The 24307-nt window shown below is 34.2% G+C and overlaps 1 protein-coding gene across 9 annotated transcripts in view; it reads left to right on the forward strand.

Annotated features, from left to right (window-relative positions):
* LOC110146700 (platelet glycoprotein 4) overlaps window positions 1-24307 on the forward strand; it is a 119039-nt gene that overhangs the window by 85537 nt on the left and 9195 nt on the right. For all 9 annotated transcript variants that reach the window (XM_020907641.2, XM_070469869.1, XM_020907640.2 and 6 more), the window contains 9 exons: window positions 8344-8504; window positions 13090-13237; window positions 14045-14224; window positions 15477-15568; window positions 17512-17558; window positions 20483-20552; window positions 21587-21774; window positions 22791-22909; window positions 23797-23870. In XM_020907641.2, the coding sequence (XP_020763300.2) occupies window positions 8344-8504; window positions 13090-13237; window positions 14045-14224; window positions 15477-15568; window positions 17512-17558; window positions 20483-20552; window positions 21587-21774; window positions 22791-22909; window positions 23797-23870 (1079 nt within the window). The remainder of the gene's footprint in view (window positions 1-8343; window positions 8505-13089; window positions 13238-14044; window positions 14225-15476; window positions 15569-17511; window positions 17559-20482; window positions 20553-21586; window positions 21775-22790; window positions 22910-23796; window positions 23871-24307) is intronic.

Consider the following 24307-nt stretch of genomic DNA (forward strand, 5'->3'; position numbering starts at 1 on the left):
AGATTATGAAGTAGGACATTTTTGGTACAGTTTCTATACATTTGCTTAATAATCACACAGGCGTTTCTATCTTTTCTCTTGCTAACTGACAGCAAAAATTTTAACCTCATGCATTTAACTGGAAATATTATACATTAAATACCATCTCCTTCCTTGGAATTCCCCACTTTCTTGATATTATTTTAATATAGCTCAATAGAGACAGACAGGAGATGGTGAGGTGTGGGGTGTCTAACATGTTAGAGAGAACCACTATTGTTCTATATCCTTTCTGCTCTGTAAACTCACTTCCCTTCTGTATCTGTGGAGTGAGAACAGGATAAATTTTGACACACAGACTATAATTTTTTTTTAATCTTCAGAAGAGAAAAGCGACAATAATCTTCCGGTGCACAGCATCTTAGACTAAGATTTTCTGTCACACTTGATCATCAGCAGCGAACAATGATCATCTATTGTTTCTTCTTCTTATTCTACAATGTTATACAGAGTCTCTGTTAGACATCATGAGAGGCACTAACATCTATTTTAATTGTTTAATATTTATCTCTAAGTTCATATGGCTAATCTTGAGGAAATAAGAGTTTTCAGACATCAAAAATTTGTATAGTGGCTGAGAGAATAAATATTTATCTTAAGAAATATAAATTTTAATTGGGAAAAAGCATATTGTAAAAATAATTACAGAGACTTGTGAAACTCTGTAATTGAATTCTAAAGCATACACTATTTAGAAAGAGAACTTTCGCAGAGTATTCAGTAACTTCAGGAAGAAACTGAGACTTGAGTTGGATTTTGAAGTATAAAATTTTGAAAGTCCAAAGAGAGTTCCAATAAAAGTGTCAAGGGACTGCTTAATGCCATGGAAAAAAGTTGTGGAAATGCAACTAAATACTGTGATGACAGAAGGAAAAAAAAATTTTTTTTTAGAAAAATATTTTTTAAATGTGTCAAAATAAAGAAATAACAGCAGAGATGATTAGAAAGATAATAACATGGGGTAAAATTTAGGAAACTTTTGAGCATCAGGCAGAAGACTATTTAATTAATGACATGACAAGCAATAGTAGTGTATATTTACCTGTAGTTGTTAGATATAACAAAATCTGCATTTGGAGACTGGTATCAAATATACTATATACTAGTAAGTTATATGCCACACATACTAATATATTATACTATATACTAAATAAATAAAGCATTTTTTAGTCCTACTAAGAGCTTCATATATACTAATTCATTTAATCTTCACAAATATCTATGAGAAGGTACTACCATCACAAGACCTTAAATCAACCTGACAACTCACCTAGCCAAAAGGAATAGGAGTTAGTTTCTAAACCGAGGCAATCTGAAGGCCGAGATGAGATGATTTATACATTTTGCACTCTCTAATTCTACAGCAGAAAGTGTTGGAAAGTGAGGAGACCAAATACAGGAAATGTTATGCAGGACATGACCACTTTCAAGGAGAATTTAACACTCACTTTTAAATAGAGCTTTGCACAGTTTGCACATAACAAAAGGCTCTCTGGTCTAGTGTGATGGAGTATGTAGAACTGATGGGTGATGGAATGCAATGGGTAGAAGAACTAACTAAATAGGGGGAGAGAGAAGTAAAAATTTCAAACTACAAGATATCCAGTTGTGTTCTTGATAGAAACATGTATACCTTGGAAGAGTAAAGCACAGAGGTTTTATAAGTGATTTGAAAAGAACGTCAGTGTATATTTCAAAGGGAAGGTTCAGAGATTTGTTCATTATTATGGAGAATACAGATAAAACTAAACAATAGATATGTTTAAGGAGAGTTTTAATATAGAGACAAAAGAGCAGAGAAATTACTATGGGATTTGTGCATTCAGAGGTAAGTAGGAAGACAACAGAAAACAGAAAAATTACTTTATATGAAGCAATGAAAAAAATAGACTAATTTTTTAGAAGTTATTATGAAGCCAATTTTTAAGGAAAAAGTAAAATTATCTCAGGCAAATGAAAATTAAGGAAATAGTAGTTAGAACACAGTCACTAACAACTTTAAAATTGTATTTTCAGTAGTGCCGAGTAATAAAGTGGGATAAAATAAAGAAATAGAATGCTTTCCCTTCTTATTTTTGAAATGAGGGTTACCTGCAATCTTTGGGTCACATTGTAACCCAGCTCAATATTCACAGACTAAGACATCATCTCTAAGACATCACTTCTCAGCCTGTTGGTTAAGATCAAGTGGCTCAGATGATAAAGCATCTGCCTGCAATGCAGGAGACTTGGGATCAATCCTGGGTCAGGAAGATCCCCTGGAGAAGGAAATGGCAACCCATTCCAGTACTCTTGCCTGGAAAACCCCATGGTCAGAGGAACTTGATAGGTTACAGTCCATGGGTTCCAAAGAGTCAGACACGACTAAACGACTTCACTTTCATTTTTCAAGACATCATCAGAAGCCCTTCAATGGTCAGGAGCTGTGTAGTATAGTTAAGACAGACTGCTTTTGCTCTCAGATTTTCATATAGCTGTGTTGACCTTGCTTATTTTAATTATGTAAAGATGTTGGGACTTTTTCTTTATTTAAATAAAACTGTTTCTTTTAAATTTAGTTTACAAAATTATTTTAAATATGAGATTAGCATATGTATCAGTTTGGCATACGTGTAGAGGTCAAATCTTTGAATTATGTGTAAGCACAGAGAGCCAAGTGTCTCGCCCCTGCCTTAAGAGCACTTAGGTTAATACTGCTATTTTACAAATATTTATATATATATATGTTGTACTACCGGTCAGTTTATCTCTACAATTAAAACTCATTGCATGTAACTTGCATTATTTAATGGACTAACAGCAAGTTGTCAAAGTTATTACCTATATATAAGCACCATAAAAAAATTAAAGTGCTTAATTTAAAAAGATAAGAAAACCATCTTATCTTGTTCTCTAGAGTTGGAACTCTGATAATTTCTGGTTCTCAAAGATGACACCTGATACCAGTATCTGAAATGGCATAAAATAGTCGATATATTTTACTATTATATTTCTTTACTCACTGTTTCCAAAGGAAATTTTGTAGGGTTTTTATGCATTACAGGTAACTATGCATTATGTAGGGTTTTATGCATTATAGCTGAATGCTTTTATACCAGTGTTTCAGATCATGATTCCTAGTAGAATTGAGTGGGACCAGCAGATTTATGCAATCTTGCTAGATAGACTAAAAGTCAACGGCATGAGCTGCCACTAATGTGGAAAGCAGAAATTATCAAAGGACTTCAGTAAAAGGTCAAAGTTCTGGCACCACTCACAAAGGGTAATTTATCACCTGACACTATAAAATATCACTTGATTAATATTGCTGAATATTATATAACAGGCAATTTTAAATAGTTTGAATTCACCTATGATATTAACCATGGAATATCAAGACAGACAATCAAGATATCTTTTTCAATTAAAAGACTAATGTTCAATCATACCATCATTCAACTACACCATTTCCTTTCCCGATTCTTGAAAACAATGATCTTCTCGTAGCCAAAAAAATGCTTCCATATAAAATAAACATAAATGATTATAATTTTGACTTATTAAAATGACTATAATTTCAAAGCAAAGTCAATATTTGATAGCAAACTTTATACACATATATATTAATTTCATGATGTATGCTTAGACTATTTCTAGATATGATAAAATAATTTTTACCTATTATAGTATCTGAAAGCTCAAAAAAGTGCCAGATGTATATAGGTTGTTAAAGATAGTAGAATTTGCTTTAAATTTAATAACATGAGAACATGAAATAATCTAAAATAAATTCTAAATTTAAATAGTAAAACATGGATTAAACATTAATTTGCACATTAACTCCAATAATAAAATCACTTAAAAGTGTTTTAAGAAACAGGTCAGCATGTGTAATTTTCTTCCTCCAGCCCAATTTAATATCAACATAGTACACTTTTCATGCCAAATAAAAATTCTCCCATTTTAGGTAATTACATAAACACTTGGAGGCTGATTTCTTGAGTTTCTGAAACATATTATATCTAATCAATTCCACCAATTGTTATTCTGAGGTTTAACTGATGACTTGATAATAACCTGAGATCAAAAGCACTTTTTGACTGTTAGCACAACTAGCACCAATATTCTTTTTTTATTTGTTTTGTTTTTTTTTAATTTGATTTTTATTTATTTTCCATTTATTTTTATTAGTTGGAGGCTAATTACTTTACAATATTGTAGTGGTTTTTGCCATACATTGACATGAATCAGCCATGGATTTACATGTCTTCCCCATCCCGATTCCCCCTCCCACCTCCCTCCCCATCCCATCCCTCTGGGTCTTCCCAGTTCACCAGGCCTGAGCACTTGTCTCATGCATCCAACTTGGCCTGGTGATCTGTTTCACCCTTGATAGTATACTTGTTTCAGTGCTATTCTCTCAGAACATCCCACCCTTGCCTTCTCCCACAGAATCTAAAGGTCTGTTCTGTACATCTGTGTCTCTTTTTCTGTTTTGCATATGGGTTATTGTTACCATCTTTTTAAATTCCATATATATGCATTAGTATACTGTATTGGTCTTTATCTTTCTGACTTACTTCACTCTGTATAATGGGCTCCAGTTTCATCCATCTCATTAGAACTGATTCAAATGAGTTCTTTTTAATAGCTGAGTAACATTCCATAGTGTATATGTACCACAGCTTCCTCATCCATTCGTCTGCTGATGGGCATCTAGGTTGCTTCCATGTCCTGGCTATTATAAACAGTGCTGCGATGAACAATGGGGTGCATGTGTCTCTTTCAGATCTGGTTTCCTCGGTGTGTATGCCCAGAAGTGGGATTGCTGGGTCATATGGCACCAATATTCTAATCCTCCCCTTCTATTTTTCTCAGCATGTAAACACATAGGAGAAAATGTTTTGATCATAGGAAGACTTCTTGTAACTGGTTCTAAACAGAACAAACTGCGGTAGTAAGTGAAGAAGATAAAGACTCTTTTCAGTATGTTTCTGCTTTTTTAGGGAAGTTTTGATTTCAGTGGATGGAGAATAAATATAGAAATGATTAAATAGCAGAAGCGTCACAGGATTTTATATGAGTGATTGCCACATGACTGGTTCAGACAGGAATGCTATGAATGAAATAATTAATATAATTATACCATATTCCACATATATTGACTTTCAGAAATATTAATTTCATATAGTTCAACCTCATATTATTTCTAATATTATTGTTATCCCTGTTTTACACATAAGGAAGCTGAGGTATAAGAAATCAAATAATCTGCCCAAGTTTAAATGGTTAGCATATGATCAAACTGGGAATCAAACTCATAGCATCTATTTCACTGTTAACCACTTCACTCTGGGCTTCCCAGGAGGCTCAAACAGTAAAGAATCTGCCTGCAATGCATGAGACCCAGGTTCAACCCCTGGGTCAGGACGATCCCCTGGAGAAGGGAACAGCAATCCGCTCTTGTATTCTTCCCTGGAGAATTCCATGGACAAAAGATCCTGATGGGCAACAATCCATCCAGTCACAAAGAGTGACATGACTGAGCAATTAACGCTTTCACTTTTCACTCTAGGCTTTGAGTAAAGAAGCCAATATACTTAGTCAGGTTGGTAGCAGGGTAAGGAAATCTGCTCTATGTGATTCCATCTTTCAGTACTCTATAAGAACCATGAGAAATGGGACAGTATTATATTCTGTATATGTATTCTATACAGTTCATTCACAGGATCATAGTTAGACTAAAGTTGCCCATCATGTGGATGAGTACTGCTCTCCCATAACAGCAATAATCAAGTGACCACAGGACTAGATAGAGGGTATAACAGTCCCAGACATCTGCCTTCAAATTAATGTAGCAAACAGAACTTTCAAAATAAATGGCTTTCAACTCAGCCGAAGACCCTGCCACACTAGAGTCAACAGGCTGAAATCCAGGGCTAAATGCTTAAGGTCAAGGATAGATACTGATGTATGTTATCAGCCAAGGGAGAGGATCTTCAATTATATTATTTTTTTTTTACACAGAATTTCACCTTTGTATTTCAAATTTACTGAGAGATGCACAAAATATACCAGACAGTCCAAAGTCAATTTAAAATCAAGGCCTTCTAAATTCACAAAGAACATAAGAACTTGAACTCCTTTTTAAGAAGAGGTTATGATATATTTAGTCTTGATAGTCAAAGAGGTCTATACAAATTTCTAGTACCTAGGTAGTCTTAGGATCAGAAGAAATTCATTCCTGTTCTGACTGATTCAATATTTTTCTCTGTCTCTGTCCAAATTGTGGTTTTATAAAAACCACACAAGATTGGCGTGAAATGCCGGATTCACCATTATCTACTACCAAATTGTTGTGCAACATTGAATCAGACATCTGTTTTTCTAGGACCCACTTCTACTACTAAAGAAAAAGTGGATGGCGTTAGATGACCCTAACTCTAAAGCAAGAAATTCAATGCACTCATTTAAACTCTTCGTGTTTCAACTTCCATATTTAAAAATTATCTCCAGATTGACAAATAAGACAAAGTAACTCATGGCCCTTAGAAGAAAGACATGATATAGTTACAATGTTTCTTTATATAAAATGCACAAGCCTTAGAGTCAGGGAGATTTCTGTCCCACCAAGTACATTATTGAAATCAAATATGTGTCTTAAGAGGTAATGATAAACAAGTGATATTATACTAGTCCTTAAGATTCTACCGTGTGAAAGGAATAACGTACATGTGTATATGTTCACATGTGTTCTCCTCTCATAATTTCTCTTGAAATGGGTCAATGAACATAGCGTGCAGCTTCCATGTAGATTTCAGCTTCAAAACCCTCATCATTCACAGTAAACACCTTTACATTTAGAATAGCCATAATACTTATCTATACATAAATTTGTCTTGATTTGGGTTTGCTATGGAATTAAGACTTTGGGGGAGTAATAAAACAATCTTCAAGGACAATTGCTTGTTAAAAGTACTAAGGTCTCACACTGCTTTAATAGTTGCCATGTACCCAGTGTAAAAGGATTGTGACAGCACCGGATTTTGTAATGGCATTTTAGTTGATGCCCTGTTCTTCTCTAAGGAATTCCCTTTTTCTCTCCATTAAGCAAGTAAGTGTCCTGAAGATTGCTAATTCACTTTGACTTCTACCAACTAAATGCAGAGGTGACGGCAACAAAAAATATACCAGGGTGTAAAAGAGGACTAGCCTAAGGGTCAGAGATTAGGATCTTCATTGTGATTCTGCCACTAGTCATTTGCCTCAGTGACCCTTGAGCCAGGAACCTGGTTTCTCAGAGTGTCAGCATGCTCTCCTAGAAAATGTGCTAATAATGTTCACTGTCCTTTTCTGATCCATCGTTCTATGAATTGATGCTTCCTGGTGAACTAAACAAACAGGTGAGATTGTTCTTGTGGGTTTTAGGCTTATTTTCTGTGAAATGCTTTCCTTCCTCTTCCTCTAGCAGTAAAAGGGTAAGCTGGAGCTTTCCACCTGAGTATGTATTCCTTCCAAGGTAGTTAATTGGAAACATTGCCTGCCACAAAGTCACCTTTGTCTCCATTAGCTACTAGAGTTCCATAGGCTTCTTGCTCAGAGAGCAAACACCTTGGAAGGAACCTGGGAGAGCATCTATGATAACTCCCTCACTTTACAGATAATAAAATTGACCTTAAAGGGTTTGGTGACTCTCTATTCTGTCTCAGCTCCTAAACTATTAATAGATACTTAGGTATCCATACTAATAGATACCTAGGTTTCTGCAAATGTACTGAGAGGAAAGCCTCATTGATCAGGGTTTTGAATGGGAGAAATCAAAGTTGTGTTTCTCTTAATAAATGTTAACTGATTTTCCCCTGAAGTATCCAACTTCTGAAGAAAATGAGAAAACTTCTAATTCCACTAGATTTTTTCTGTTTTTCCCTTTTGCCTCTTCAGTCTGACTCATTGAGGGTACATAAGAAATTAATATTCAACCTGATAAGAACTTTTTTGAAATGCTTTAATTAAACTTGCTTAATAAACTGTTACAAACTGTTGCAATATAGAAATAGGGTCACTCTAAAGCTTGCCAATGGTTGGCCTTACAATCACCAGACATGTTGGCAATATTACACATTGATTTTCCTAGCTGACTAAAGAGATTGCTAACCATGATGTGTTGAAAACATTTCTGTTGCAAGCATGTGGCAGGTTGCAATGGTTTTCATGAGCAGGGTACTTAAGCTTGGTCTTTCACAGGCTAACTAAAGATTTTAAACTCCCAACAGGTGCCCATATTGGCTACAAAAAAATAATCCAAACTTATTTTCTTTTTCATAGGAAGTTGTCCTTGAAGAAGGCACAATTGCCTTTAAAAATTGGGTTAAAACAGGCACAGATGTTTACAGACAGTTTTGGATATTTGATGTGCAGAATCCAGATGAAGTGGCACTTAATAGCAGCAAAATTAAAGTTAAGCAAAGAGGTCCTTACACGTACAGGTGAGTCCCCAAAATACGTGGCCCTCTTTCCTTGAACACATGTATTTCTGAAAAAGCTTCCACTTGACAAATGTCACTGTATTGAAATGTACTTATTATTTTCTTACCATTAATATAGATGGAAATATTTTGTTTCTGCCTACATAAAACCCTAATCTAAGGATTTAATGATTATTAAAAAACAGATTTTATTATGAATTTTCCAGCATCAGTTAACTACCCTACATTTAACAAGTCACACATGTTTTACACTTGTGGCATATATGTTTCACAAACTCTGAAATATGCATCTAAATAGAAAAAAATCTATCAAAATTTTTAAAATGAGTATTTTAAAATCTTAAAATTGAAAAGTATAGGTATATGAGTAGTTCTCAAAGTATGGCTCCTGGACCAGTATCATCAGCATCACCTCGGAACTAGGCAGAAGTGCAGATTCTCAGGCCCCACCTTAGACCTAGTGGATCAGAGACCCTTGGTTTGAGCCTGGCAATGAGTTTTACAAATATTCTGGGTGACTGCAGTACATAGTCAGTTTTGCTAACCACAGCATTAAACTTCTATGTAAGTAAAATACCTGTTTAGGATTTCTATTCAAACATTTTCCAGGTCTTAAGAGTGTATTTATACAGTAGCTTCATTCTTATATTTTCTCCAGTACTAAGACTGAATAAAAAATACCTTTATCTACAGGCCTTAACAGTTTAACACATTTTGAATAGAATCTAAGATCCATCAGATGTAGGGGGAAATAATTAGCCAGGACTTATCATTTTGTAAATTTAAAAATCAAACTGACACCAGGCAAGTGAAATGGTTTGTCCACGATGACAAAATCTTGGAAACTGGGTAACTTCTAGATATTTGTGTACATTTTCCCCCTATCAAAATTATAGATTGAAGTGCTAAAAACACAAACCTTAGCCAAGTATTAGGACATTTATAGAGCCCATATGGGAACAGAATTAAGTCCTGTTGTATCACTTATTATATAAATTTTGATTTTTCAAGGATAATTACAACTAGTTATAGACAATAATCAAGTATTATCAGAAAACTTCATATTTGTAAAGATTTCTAATTCATAGTTTTATGTAGTCTATAATTATGTAATTTCTTTCCTCTCCATGCATTAATCTATTTCTATATCAGCAATTTATGCTCAAATATAATGAAGTAACAATAGTTGGGGAGGGGTGATGCCTGCTGCTGTAACATAATATATAAGCTGTAGAGCGCCATGGTGCTATCCCACCCTAGTAATTATCCCCATCTCCTGTCTTCAGACATATGTCTATTACTCTCCACATCTCGGTCAAAGAAATCTTGGTTTTCATTGTTACAGAAAAAAATCTTACTTTCAGAAATATTAAAAAAAATTTTTTCCAGAGTCTTATACTTCTTATATCACTATCAAAAGCCTGATATAAGATATCTGAATATCTTATTCCAAAAAACATGTACTCTGAAAATCTAGAACTCACGTATGACCTAATATAATCTAAGTATAACTGATTAAACTTCTGTCATAGCTCAGTTGTTAAAGATTGATAACTGCAGTGCCAGAGTCCGCCTGCAGTGCAGGAGACCCGGGTTCAGTTCCTGAGTTGGGAAGATCCCCTGGAGAAGGAAATGGCAACCCACTCCAGTGTTCTTGCCTGGGAAATCCCATGGACAGAGGAGCCTGGCAGGCTACAGTCCATGAGGTCTCAAGAGCTGGACATGACTTAGCAACTAAACCACCAAACCATAACTGATTAAAAATCGTACCCTTAGAGAACTGAATACATGTATTAAGAGAAAATAGGTGGTATTTGAGATCTATCTCATCATAGGTTTTGCTTAATTTTTTTGCTTGTTTGGCAGGGCGGCGGTGGTGGTGGGGGAGTATGTTTTTACTTTTAAGGGTGAGTGAAGTCGCTCAGTCATGTCCGACTCTTTCCGACCCCATGGACTGTAGCCTACCAGGCTCCTCTATCCATGGGATTTTCCAGGCAAGAATACTGGAGTGGGTTGCCATTTCCTTCTCCAGGGGATCTTCCCAACCCAGGGATCGAACCCTGGTCTCCCGCATTGCAGGCAGACGCTTTACCCTCTGAGCCATCAGGGAGATCCCTCTTTTAAGGGTATTCATTGTGGAATGTAAAAAACAAACGTAATATAGAATCCTGTCCCAGTCCTGCTCTGATAGGTGATAAGATACATATCTTATTCTTGAAGGCTAAAACCTTCATTCTCTAAAGGATAAAAATGGAGTGGATTAGATATAATTCATTTACTTGGAGAAGCAATGAGGTGGGGGGTGGAGAAATTGGATTTTCAGCTAAAGTATGTAAACAAACTCAAATTTATATAACAATTCTAAAGGAATCTCATGATGTCTTATTATGTTGACAAAGGAATCCTTACTGTCTACCTAGATGCCTTAAATAATGGGAAAACAATGGTTACCTTTCAGAAAAAGTAAATTGTTTGAGAGTCTTCCATGTGTTGAGGTGAATTTACTTCCTATCAACTACACCCTGAATTCAGTTGAAATTGGAAGTGAAGGAGGATGTCCCTCCTCAACAGAACCACACGGGCTTATTTGCCTTTTAGCTGCTGAAGTGAGCTTGATGAAACTTTGACAGGATGTGACATGGGTCAGAGCATGAAACTTCCTGGATTGAGATGTTAATTATGTATACCATCTCTATGAAGACCTGGTAACTCCTTCAGAATATTCTCAGATTGAACATAAATTTTTTAATTACTTTGCTTTGGCAGAAGTACATGGAAAACAATATGAAGCAGTTTCCTCCCTTTGACCTTATTAACCAACACTCTGTAAAACCTGAATACATTTGAATTTTTAAACAAAAACTTGAGTATTTATAATCTCTTTTTAAAAGTACATTCTAAACACAGACCTCAGTTTTAAGGATTTTTTTTCTGTTAGTGAGTGCCATCTGCTGGTATAATGTAAGTACAACTAAGTGAACTACAATTTGGGTCACAATTATGGCTCAGCTGGTAAAGAATGTGCCTGCAATGTGGGAGACCTGGGTTCAATCCCTGGGTTGGGAAGATCCCCTGGAGAAGGGAAAGGCTACCCACTCCAGTATTCTGGCCTGCAGAATTCCATGGACAGTATAGTCACAAAGAGTCAGACATGACTGAGTGACTTTCAGTTACTTACACTTACTTATATTGATATTATTTCAAACATATAAAATAAATGTTCCTGAAAATTATGTCAATTTTAAATATGAATGTAATATAATTTTAACATGTAACTATCTAATATAAAAGAGTAACTGACTAGTAATAGATTCTCCAGGATGATGTCTCAGATATTTATATTCTTTGTACATCTACAGTACTCCAAGGAGAATAAATAATAAAAAGCTTGATGAAATTGTATTAGAAATAAGATATATTTCCATATTTTGGTGAATTCTCTTTTTAAAGAGTGTAAAAAATAATTTCTTCATTCAAAAACATTTACCGAGAACTTACCCATGTACCAGACACTGCTTGGGGATACAAAATACTCATAATACCTATGGCAAAGGAATCTACATTTTTATTATACTTGATTGAAGTCAGGTCAGGTTTTTCTGGTTGGTCTTGTTTTTTCCATTTCAGTCCCATGGTTTTTCAGTCTTTATCTTAGATAACAACAGATAACATTTAGAAGCTCATATGATAGAGACATTCAGATATATGATAGAGCAGTGAATAATGTACACCTTATTCCATCTCAGTAAATATCCTGTATGTACAGAAGATTTTTTTCCCATGATATTACTCTTCACCACATTCCTAAAAAGTAGTTGGTACTCTGCCTAGAGATTAGAGCCAGGCACTTAGAACTAATAACTATTCCATACATGGGGTAGGGTTGGAGAGGAATTGATCTGTGATGGTGAAATACATTGTTAGTTATCTTTAATTCTCATTAAAATAATGAAAATTATAATCAAGCCATTGATGGAAAGGCTATCTACTTTGAACAGTCCTTCTAATAAAAGAATAGGGGCTTATAATATTCCCCTGCTCCAACTTCTGTGTTTCCCCCTCACCCTCAAGATAAAAGGTGAACATCTAAATGTAGAATGCAACCCTTTAGTCCTTGAGATCTTGCTCATTTCAGTGGCTTTGTTTTCTACCACTCCCCTTACACTGTAAACCAACCATATGGAAACATGTTATTTCTAAAAGTACACCATGTTCTTACTTATCCTATATGTTCTACCATATTTTACCAAAGTAAAGTTCTAACTGTCACTCAAACCACTTATATGGAATTGTATCCTGTCCATTATCCCCCCATATCCCAAGCCTGGGATTTTACCTCTTCTATCTTCTCACAGAATCTGTGTAACCTCCTATAATAACATGTATTTCTTCTCCCCTGGTATGTTCATCTAAGACCTTCCTTCTCTAATCTGCTAGAAACTCAGTATCAGCTTGCTTATCCTTTTGGTCTACTTGTTTAGCATAATTTCTGACACAGTCTATGTACTTAAAATTATTTGTTGCATGAAAGAATGACATTCATTTGAAACAACTGTTTTGAGTTTTAGTTACTCTTGTGTTTCAGAGTTCGTTATCTAGCCAAGGAAAATATAACCCAGGACTCTGAGACCCACACGGTCTCTTTCCTACAGCCCAATGGTGCCATCTTTGAACCCTCACTATCAGTTGGAACTGAGGATGACATGTTCACCATTCTCAACCTGGCTGTAGCTGTGAGTAGACAAACAGCAAAATTACTCTAGAATCCAACTGTAAATAATCTCATGATTAAAACCACCATTAGATATCTTTTTTTCACTTTTATAAAAATGCTTTCTTATGCTATTATTTTTAATTATGATCATTTGGAAAGATGACAAGATCATAGAATAATCAACTGAAGACTGATTAGAAGACCACTTAGAGTGTATCATTTTAAAAAGTAGGATTTATGGGGCTTCCCCGGTGACCCAGTGATAAAGAATCTGGTAATGCAGGAGACATGAGTTCAATCCCCGGTCCAGGAAGGTCCCACATGCCTCAGAGCAGCTCAGCCTGTGCTGTTGGGCATGTGTCCGGGAGGCAGGGGGCCGCACCTGCTGAGCCCACGCGCCCCGACTTCTGAAGTCTGCGCACCCCGGAGCCCATGCTCTGCACCAGGAGAAGCCAGCACAGTGAGAAGCCCATGCGCCACAGTTAGAGCCTGGCCCAGCTCAGGGCAGCCAGAGAGAAGCCTGCGAGCAGCGAAGACTCAGCACAGCCAAAATCAATAACCAATGAGAGAAACAGACAAAATGTGTCCAAAAGTAGGATTAACTTTGAAACTCTTCTTCCTGTGGCCCACACAACCACAGAGAAATGTAATCATGAAGAGATGAAGAAATAATACACTTTTAGCCCTGGCTAGATTTGGCAGTCATTTTAAAGATGGCTGGAACTTGTTTTATTCAGTTTAATTCTTATATTTATATTTATTTGTTAAGAAAGTGATGCTGCAGTCGGTGTCTTAAACCCTGATTTTTTTTTTTTTTTTTTTGCAGGCTGCACCACATCTCTATCCAAATGCATTTGTTCAAGGAATACTCAATTCACTTATCAAAAAGTCAAAATCTTCTATGTTTCAAAACAGAACTTTGAAAGAACTATTGTGGGGCTATACAGATCCATTCTTGAGTTTGGTTCCATATCCCGTTGCTACTACAGTTGGTGTGTTTTATCCTGTGAGTAATAATTATAAATGTTGATACTGTTAAGACTTTAACTGGATAAATATAATCACATTGGCAATTCATAAGTTTATCATTCAGTGTGTTAACCCTATTTCTGATCTCGGAATACATACTCTAAGTTTTTAAAAGTCTCTACCTCACACGGATTTAGCTTTCCTAGTTGGGAAAATTTAACTTATCTGAATTTAACAATTAAGATTAAGAAGTGGCCATTTAATTAAGTTTCCACTCCTAGATAAATGTGCAATTGTCTAAAATTAGGTTCTAAGGTGCTAAGAGTTTGAATACTGTTTTTGGTTTTGGTTTCCTGTCTAAAAAAACAAGTTTAAGCTGTGTTTTATTTTTGTTAATTGTATTCATCATATCATTCTTAAAAATTTATTTCAACATAAATTTAAAAGTCACCTTAAATTGTACACAAGATTGATACATCAGCATGTTTTATTCTCTCAGATTTAGTTTGTAAGAACATCTGTGAGTGAGTGCCGTGCTCAGAGCTGATAAGAACTTCTAGCAATCTACAAACTATGAAATGGCAGTTTGGATATAAAAAGTGAATTTGGTGATGTACTTAGTTATAGCAGAATGTTCCAAATTACAAATAGGACAAGGTGACTATTGCATTGAAAATTTTACTGTGATTCCACTTGGCACTATATGAGATATTAATTACATTTTGCAGTTCATTGTTGTTATTTTACTTTAGATGGTTTTTAGGGCTGCAAGTTCATATATCAATCAAATATGAATACAGAAAGCCTTAAGGGAGATAAATTCAGTTACTATTATTTCACTCACATATTTTTATTTCTTTCCTTGGCTAATTCTGTTTTTAATTTTGTGCACCTCATCTTAGTAACTACTTATTAGAGATCATAACATAGAGACAATGTCTAGAAATTGGTCATTTTTCTCATAGGTTTTGTTCACTCTCCCCTCACCACAACATATTAGGAGCAGTGATCAAAATGGCCTTTCTGGATGAAATAAAACAAAGAGTGCTAGAATTGGATCATGTCAGCTTTGGCACTTGTTACATTACTTTGTCTCGGCATCTAGCATTTAGTCACCTTTTGTATTCTGTGTTTTTAAAATATTAAAGACCAATAATTTTGAAACTATTGCATATATATTTAAAATCACATAAAATAATTATGAACAACTACTGAGAGTTAATTACAAATTTAATAACTTGGAAAGTATGGTTTGTTGTAGAAGTAATTTTTTTCTTGTATCTCTTCAGTACAATAATACTGCAGATGGAGTTTACAAAGTTTTCAATGGAAAGGATGACATAAGCAAAGTTGCCATAATTGACACATACAAAGGCAAAAAGTAAGTATCCAGGCAAAGTTTGTGTCACTAGGATACTCTAAGGCAGGCAAGGAACTTATTTACCAGCTGGTAAGGCACAGGGACAACGTGTGGAACAGAGCTGCTTGTATCTCAGCCCTAGAAGCTCCCTAGGTCTACCAGGCATTAATCCTTTAGTTGTGATAACTGGTCACACTATTGTATTTTTGCTGAGTTTCAGCCCCACTGGAGGGTTCACCTTTATGAACAAGTTCTCTTACATAAAGAAATCTAAAGGGACTACTTCCATCTCTGCTGCATAACCATCATACATGCAACAATGACATAAATGCAAATGAAAATAATCAATATATCAACTCATCATCTAGCAAGTAGGAATATAGACATCTTACTGTTTCTTTTTTAACTGAGCATGTCAAAAAACATCATTTATTCCAGGGAGATGATTAAATGTACCAATAAAGATGAAAGTGTAATGAATTCATGCAAACATTTTCATGACTTGCCCCTTCAAAATTTTCCTGAAATAATTTTCTATATTGATAATTCAGCTTTTACACCATTATCAATCCAAAAAATGGAATTATTACTTCCTGTTCCAAAACTGACATATTAAACCTGAAAATAAAGTGTACACCTCCTATGAAGTAGTAGTAGAATGAGATACGTTCACATAGCCATGATTTCCTACTTCTTCCAAGTTCCTGCCTGTTTATGTGGAGTACACCTAATCTGTCATATGTCTAAAATACAAAGAAGCCCAATAAATATCAGGGGGAAAAAACTTTTCAAAGTTGAAATAAGAGTTTTAAGATCAGTAATTTCTGACAAAGAATAAAGTGATCAAAATCAAGAGACGAAATATTTTTATGATTAAGTAACCATTACTTCACATTGAGTTTGTACCTAAAAATTGCCTAAAGCTGCTAAATACTCACTCACATAGACTTTTCATCTACAGAGTTCATAGTCATGTATCATTTTGAAAATTCTAATAGAGGAAAACAAACACTTCTAAATGCTCATTTTAGGGAAATCACATCTCTGTATATTGAGGAAAGTAAGAATTTATTCCATTTCAGTAATACCAGAGTTTTTGAGGAGAGTTACTAAATACTCCAAATTGGAGTAAGACTTTCATTTAAGATTATGATAAGGCTAACTTGACTGAGCATGACTGACAGCTTATTCTGTTTAAAAAAGAAGCAATAGCTTGCCTTGACATCTTACTGGATGGTATGTTAGAGTGAAAAAACCATTTTTCCATCACCAAAAAGTGGTTAAGTATGCAGAGAAACTATCACTACTGTTGTTTTCATTATTTCCATATATAAATATATACACACATATACATTTAATGTAGATACCAGAATGTAAATTAATAAACTTCATCCTACTTTAATGCCAGCTCACGCAAGAGTTGAGAGAAAAATATAAATTGATTTTCTACATTTCTAAATCTCTATTAATCAAACATCTCTTTCCTCCTCCACATTCTACTCTTTTCTCTCATAATGAGATATCAGTTAACCATTTAGTATCTTCCTCCTACTCAGCAGGACATGTCAACATAATACGAAATAATCCACTTCTCCCATTGGAACAACAAAAGAAAAAACTTTCTTGAAGTAGACATCTAAATGTCTGATATGTGTTTTTCACTTTTCTTTTTACAGAACTTAATCTTTTCCAAGTTGTTCCTAACTACCAAATTTTGGCAGCTTTTATCTTATAATTTAACTCCTTAGTGGTGTCAGGCACTTCCTTTATCTCAGCAAGATGCCGGCTTCAAGCAATACAAAGACCAAATGACTTAGAACATTTCTTAAACTTAGCACCTGTCACATCTAGTCTAATCAACTGTTATTATTTTTGCAGAAATACTGACTCATAATAGACAATGTAATGTGAGAAGGTGCTTCTGAAATGAAACTGATCATTTTCTTCTTTTTTTAACTCCTAAGGAATCTCCTTTATTGGTCAAGTTATTGTGACATGATTAATGGTACAGGTAAGTGTACCAAGTGATGGGTGAAGAATCCCTTTGTGGTAATATCACAATGAAACCACCTTCTTTCTCCCACAAATCCTCCATCATATCTACAATGTTCTGGGGGTTGAGGATATCCATTTACTTATCTTGTGTCCCACAACATAATTCAGAGTCTCTATACTTATATATAGGCTTATTAAATGCATGTCTAATGTGATGGGATTTCTGAAGACTGCCCATTGAAGATGAGCCTTTACTGCCTTCCTTGGGAAATGTTTACTTCGTAAAAGCATTACTTAAGTGAACTTCCTTCCTGGCCACAGAAGTAAGGGGGTGGAAAATTTTACAGTAGTAGTTACTGTTTGCACGTTTTGGAAATACTACATAAGCTTTGACCAACCTAGACAGCATATTAAAAAGCAGAGACATTACTTTGCCGACAAAGGTCCGTCTAGCCAAAGCTATGGTTTTTCTATTAGTCATGTATGGATGTGAGAGTTGGACCATAAAGAAAGTTGAGTGCCAAACAATTGATACTTTTGAACTGTGGTGTCAGAATAGACTCTTTTTGAGAGTCCCATGGATTGCAAGGAGATCAAACCAGTTCATCCTAAAGGAAATCAGTCTTGAATATTCATTGGAAGGACTGATGAATATGAAATTTCAATACTTAAAAATAAAACATGTGTCCAAGTGGAGGTTTCAATAATGAGGCAGAATCAGAAAAGTTCAAGGCTGAATATAGATTTTGAATGAGATGGTCAAAATGAAAAAGAAAACAACAACAATAAAACACAGCTGCATCTGTACTAACCATGAAAAATGTATGCAAAAATAACACTGTGAAATAGAACTAGGAAGAAAGAAGGTACTAGGACTTTAGATTCAGAGTGTGATAGATCCAGTTTATTATTCTCCTTAAAGAAAAGCAAAGTACACATATGCCTATTAGTTTAAGTATTAAAATTTTTAAAAGTAATGGGAATAAAATACCATTAGGTATTTAAAATCAAAGATGAGCTTTCAGCTACTAAGAGGCAGAAGCAGAATATTGTGTGTATAAAGTTGGTAAGGCAATACTTTAGAAGAATGTAACACATGAAGAAAAAAATGTTAAAGTACATAAAAAGATAGAAAATAAGAAGGAAACATAGAGAACATTCATTTTCACAAAGGTATTGCTGAGTTTCACAGGTTATTTAATTTTGTTTACACTCTGGTTAAAAAAAAAAAAAAAGATCAACAACCAGTAAAACCACTGCTGAATTTGCTTTACAGCACTTTGAGTCATGGTGATGAGTGAAGAAATCCCTTCCAAGTAGTTCATTTCTGCAAATAGTCAACTGTCCCAATACCACTAACTTTAATTTCATAAGCATACACTTCAGTCCTTAAGAAAGAAATATACTGCGCTTCTCCTAAATAGTAAGCTATTGTTTATGGGCTTAAAGTATATTTAAATCTTAGTCTAAAACAAAAAATAGACCAGTTTTAGAACAGTAATAAGAGGATTCATTAATGGCTGTAACATATACATAGCATCAGGCATGAAATTAAAAGTATCTAAGATGAAAATAACAGTAAAACAAACTAGGAGCAAAGGTTGGTTGGACAGATCAGGGACTCTGACGGTGATTCTTGGTCACAGTAGTAGAAAAAGAGACTAATGAAATGTCAATGGATCCAAGGTGATTTCTAAATCATGATTTAGAAGTACTTCCTCTACCTTCTTCACTAAGTTTAAAGACATAAAATGAAAGTATTTATTTATATTTGAATGCATTTTAAAAAAAGAGAGCCCTGCTAGTATCAGCTATGTTATGGTCATGGCCCTTGGTAGTTACTGGTGTCATTATAACATAATCTTTGATGATATTTCAGATGATTTTTAAATATTTTCAATGTACTTTTTTCCTTTAATGGCTAAGGTGTTGGGACAGCAGTTGCAGGCAAGGCCCATTCAGGGAACTATTTGAGGAATTTAATCTTCAGTATCCCATTCTCTCAACGTCTTATCAGGTTCACTGAGATGCTCTGTTATATTTCACCTATCATAAGAATATAAGTGAAATAAAATCACAAGGTCAGCGAAGTTACCAGAAAAACAGTGTGGTAGTCATAACTGAAGGATAGGTCTTACTGTTTTGAATAAATACATTCAGTGGTGGCTCATGTTTGGTGATATTCATTTGTGGAGCAAATGGAGGAATTGTCTAGCTATTTTTTCTTATATCCAGTGTGTACTATGGAGCACAACTGTGGTAAAGATTTACTAAGCTCAAAAGATGCTCTTTTTAGTTTGATGTGTACATTTTCCAACCATTTGTGTGAAATTGTTTAGTGATTTAAAAAATATTGATCAGCCATAAGGTGAATGGATCACTATTAAAAGTATGGACATTTACAAAAATGAGTTTTAAAGGAATCTCAAGATTAAAAAATTGCTACTCTACTGATAGATGGAAGATTTAAAAACATAAAATCACAGTTTTAACAATGTGATTTTGCCATTTTTAAAAACTTTCATCTATTTTTAAAAAATGGGAAAATTTAATATGAAACAGAATACCAATGATTATGTATAGTACACAGTCTTATTGAATATGGTAGCTGCTAGCCACATGTCACAATTCAGCAGCACTTGAAACGCAGCCTAGTACAAACTGAAATACTATAAGTATAAAGTAAACATTGAATTTTCAGATTTTTGTTAATTTTTATATCGTATGTTAAAATGATGGTATTTTTGATATATGGGGTTAAACAACACATACTTGATACATGTTTTTTCATCTTTAAAATGTAGTTACTGGAGAATTTTAATTTTATACATACAGTTTGCATTACATTTCTCTTAACCGTGCAGGAATCAAGATTTCTAGATTTGTTTAAGTCGCACTGTTTCCATCTAATCCCTTGCCACTGGTTTGGTTTTTAAACAGATGCAGCCTCATTTCCACCTTTTGTTGAGAAGACAAGGATATTGCGATTTTTCTCCTCTGATATTTGCAGGTAAGAGAAAGACAATGATGTATCTCTCCAAGTCATAATTCTTTCTCTAAGTGATAAAACACAGACCAAGAAGCTTATGCTTAAAAATCATGTTATTTGAGAAAAATAAAATACTTTTAGGGAAGTATTTCCTGATCTATTAAGAATAAATACAATGTGAAATTCATGATTTATGCCCTGAAGAAGGTAATGGCAAACCACTTCAGTATTCTTGCCTAGAGAATCCCATGGACAGAGGACCCTGGTGGGTTACAGTCCATGGGGTTGCAAAGAGTTGGACACAACTGAGTGACCAACACACACACACACACAAAATATATTTGTGAGTCTTTAAAATTTGATGTGGAAGGATGTTGTGTATAATGCAAATCAGTTTCTTTTTTGTTATTTTTAAGTAAGAACTACTTTTTTCATTCTTTTACTAAATTAGCAGTTAAGAGTGATAAAGTCAAGTCTAGAAAGGCATGCCCAGTCTTTGTAAAGAAGAGGATACCACAATCACAAACTATCTTCATGTGTACCACTTACAATACAGCATCTTTTCAAATTGACAGGGGCCCAGTAGCTATCACACAGGCATTAGCGCCTACACCTGTATCCTTGAATGCGCACCTGGATTCTTAACACTGTTTGGTAGAGCAAGCATATTATCTCTGAATCTTTTTCCTTATCTGTAAAATTGAAGAGAACAGCATTTCTTCAAATAGTCATCTGGGGATTAGAAAATATTTAATCTATAAAGGAAACTAACTGTGAGGAATGCCTTAACTGTAAATACTCCATGGTAATTCACAAGCAAAAACTATTCTCAGAAGTGTTTGAAAACAAATAGCTCATACTCAAGTATTAAGTTCTAGTGTGTCTTAAAATTTTGCAAGCATTTTTTTTTCCCTAAAATTTAGGGATTCTAATAAGATTATATCTAATTTTTCTAATTTAAGGCAGCAATAATATAAATTTAAATAGAAGAAAAAACAAATCTCCACAACAAAGTTCAGGGTCCCAGAATGAAGCTCTTTCTTATCTGTATTCAGGTCTGTCTATGCTGAGTTTTCAGCTGAAATGGATCTGAAAGGAATCCCTGTGTATAGATTTACTCTTCCATCCTTGGCTTTTGCATCTCCAAGTGAAAATCCAGACAACCACTGTTTCTGCACAGAACAAATTATCTCAAAAAATTGTACCTTATATGGTGTGCTAGACATTGGCAAATGCAAAGAAGGTGAGTACAAGTTCTTCATGTCACAATCCCTGGTATAATTTGTGTTATTCTTTAAAATGTAAACTTCACCCAGGATTCCTTTCCACCAGAAATATACAGTGAGAAAGCAGTAAGGGCAGAAAGTAAGAGTGATGGTGGGTATTTTTGTTTTGATGTTTGTCTTGCTTTCAGGGTCGCAGTTGTTTTCGTGTTGCAGAACTTAGTTTTTATTAGGTATAATCATGCTTATTGATACTTCCTGTGCTACTTGGAAAATGTCTCTTTAGGTCTTTTGCCGTTTTTAAATTGGTTTATTTATTTCTTTGAGTTGTGTGAATTCTTGTATATTTTGGATGTTAATCACATGGGATATGTGTTTTGGAAGTATTTGCTCCCACCTACAGCTAACCTTTTCATTTCTGACTGTTTCTTTTGCTGTGCAGAATGGCTGTGCTCCTTTTATATTTAGGATAAAATGAAAATAGTTTGCAGAATACTTTGAGCATCCCAACTTGTCCATCTGACATTTTTCTTCTTCTACCCTAGAATCTGTTTTTTTTAAAAAAAAAAAAGTATATTTTAGGATGTCTCTGAAACAAAAATTGATCCAAACAGGGCATCTGGAGTCTATCTTATTGTGCTTACCTTCTTCATGTTAGAGTGGGTGAGAATAAAGAAAGAAAAGCCTCTTTAAATAAATTCTCAGTCCAAAGACACTTTACAACATGAAGGTATATGGTTGTAACTTTGTGTTCAGTAGCTAAGCTTTACATATTGAAAATAAACACCTAAGGGATGAACAACATACATTAACTAAATAGTCAGTAGGATGATGTATAAGTTTACATTTTATTTTTGTTCAAAAGTGATCAGATACAATAATTTTCCCTCACTCTCATCCCCTGATTAGATTTAAAAGCCAAATTTGCATTTCATTTTTTAAATTAAAAGCTTTATTTTCAAGGAAATCTTTTCTAAGTGGTATATGAAATGAGGAAAATGATTTATCCCAATTGTCTCTTAAAACTTTTTTTCAGGAAAACCTGTGTACATTTCACTTCCTCATTTTCTACATGGAAGTCCTGAACTTGCAGAACCTATTGAAGGCTTAAGTCCAAATGAAGAAGAACATAGGACATACTTAGATGTTGAACCTGTAAGCAAATAGTTTATTGATCAGATTTGTTTTTTAAAAATGAAGAAAAAATTAAATTATCAATCACATTTATTGTATTACATTCTTAATAAATTACTTTTACTTCAAGGAAAATTACAATGATTTCTTCCTGTTGTTGCTTATGAAATGTCAAGATAATTTTAGTTTTTCAGCAAAGGTCAGGAATAATGAAAATCACTCTATTTGGATTAAAATGATTTTATATGTTACTCTTTCAAGTGTACTTTATATTTAATTGCAAATATTGCTTATATGAAGGTACCCTGTAGATTATGAGGGATTAAAAATGTTTTATGGGTATACATGCACTTGAGGCAAGATCAAATATATTTCTTAGCGTCAAGAAAAATCTATTAAGTTCCCTATAGTTTAACAGTTCCTATTTTTCACTTATATTAATATTCCCATTTTCAACAGATAGATGAAATGTCAGGACTTTAGTAGTCATATTTTAGTTTAAATAATGACAGAAGTAACATTATACTGATGACACATGGATTCTGACTGAGTACATATTTAAATTCCAGGATATATTTTGTCAAATGAATTTTAGATTTCACTACTGTTGTTGTCATTACTAATTCCCCAAAACCAATTCAAGTAAATATCACAAATCTAACTAAACCTTGACATTAGGTTGGGCAAGGATATATCTGTATACGCACATGCATATACTCATAAAATGTAATTATGGAGAGTTACATATGTAATATTCAATATGTCTGATTAAGTCCAATTAATGACAAATTTCACAGGTTTCAAGTAGTACACTTTCACCTTAAGCTCATATATAACAAAAATAAAGTCTGGATATTATAAAAGAATGTTTTTAAAATAAGTTGGTAATTAGTTTGTTCTCATTTTAGATAACTGGATTTACTTTACGGTTTGCAAAACGGCTGCAGATCAACATACTGGTTAAGCCAGCAAAAAAAATTGAGTGAGTTTCTTAAACAAGTTTCATTTTGATTTTTCAAATTATCTTGTAAGATGCAGATATATCTATCAAAGGAGATGGAAATAAAATTTCAACGTCTGTTTGGCTTAATGTCATTAAATAATTATTACATGCTTATAATTGTCATTTGTAATTTAGAATTACATCTAATGTGTAGTGAAATGGTACTTACCCATATTTTGGAATGAGTATTTCTGGTATTTCTCTCTTTGCTAACTGTCCAAATATTTTTATGACAATAGTTTCAGCATTCATATTTTAGTTTCCTGGGTATAATTTGTTGAAAGGGAAAATACATAATTAGAAAAGGTCATTCTAATGAAAAAACCTGTATCAGATGGCTTTCCTGCGGTTTAGTGCTTTACAGTCCACCTTTCACTGCAAGGGACACTGGTTTGATACCTGGTACGGGGAGATCC

Source organism: Odocoileus virginianus, chromosome 1 (assembly GCF_023699985.2).
Source record: "Odocoileus virginianus isolate 20LAN1187 ecotype Illinois chromosome 1, Ovbor_1.2, whole genome shotgun sequence".
NCBI lineage: Eukaryota > Metazoa > Chordata > Mammalia > Artiodactyla > Cervidae > Odocoileus > Odocoileus virginianus.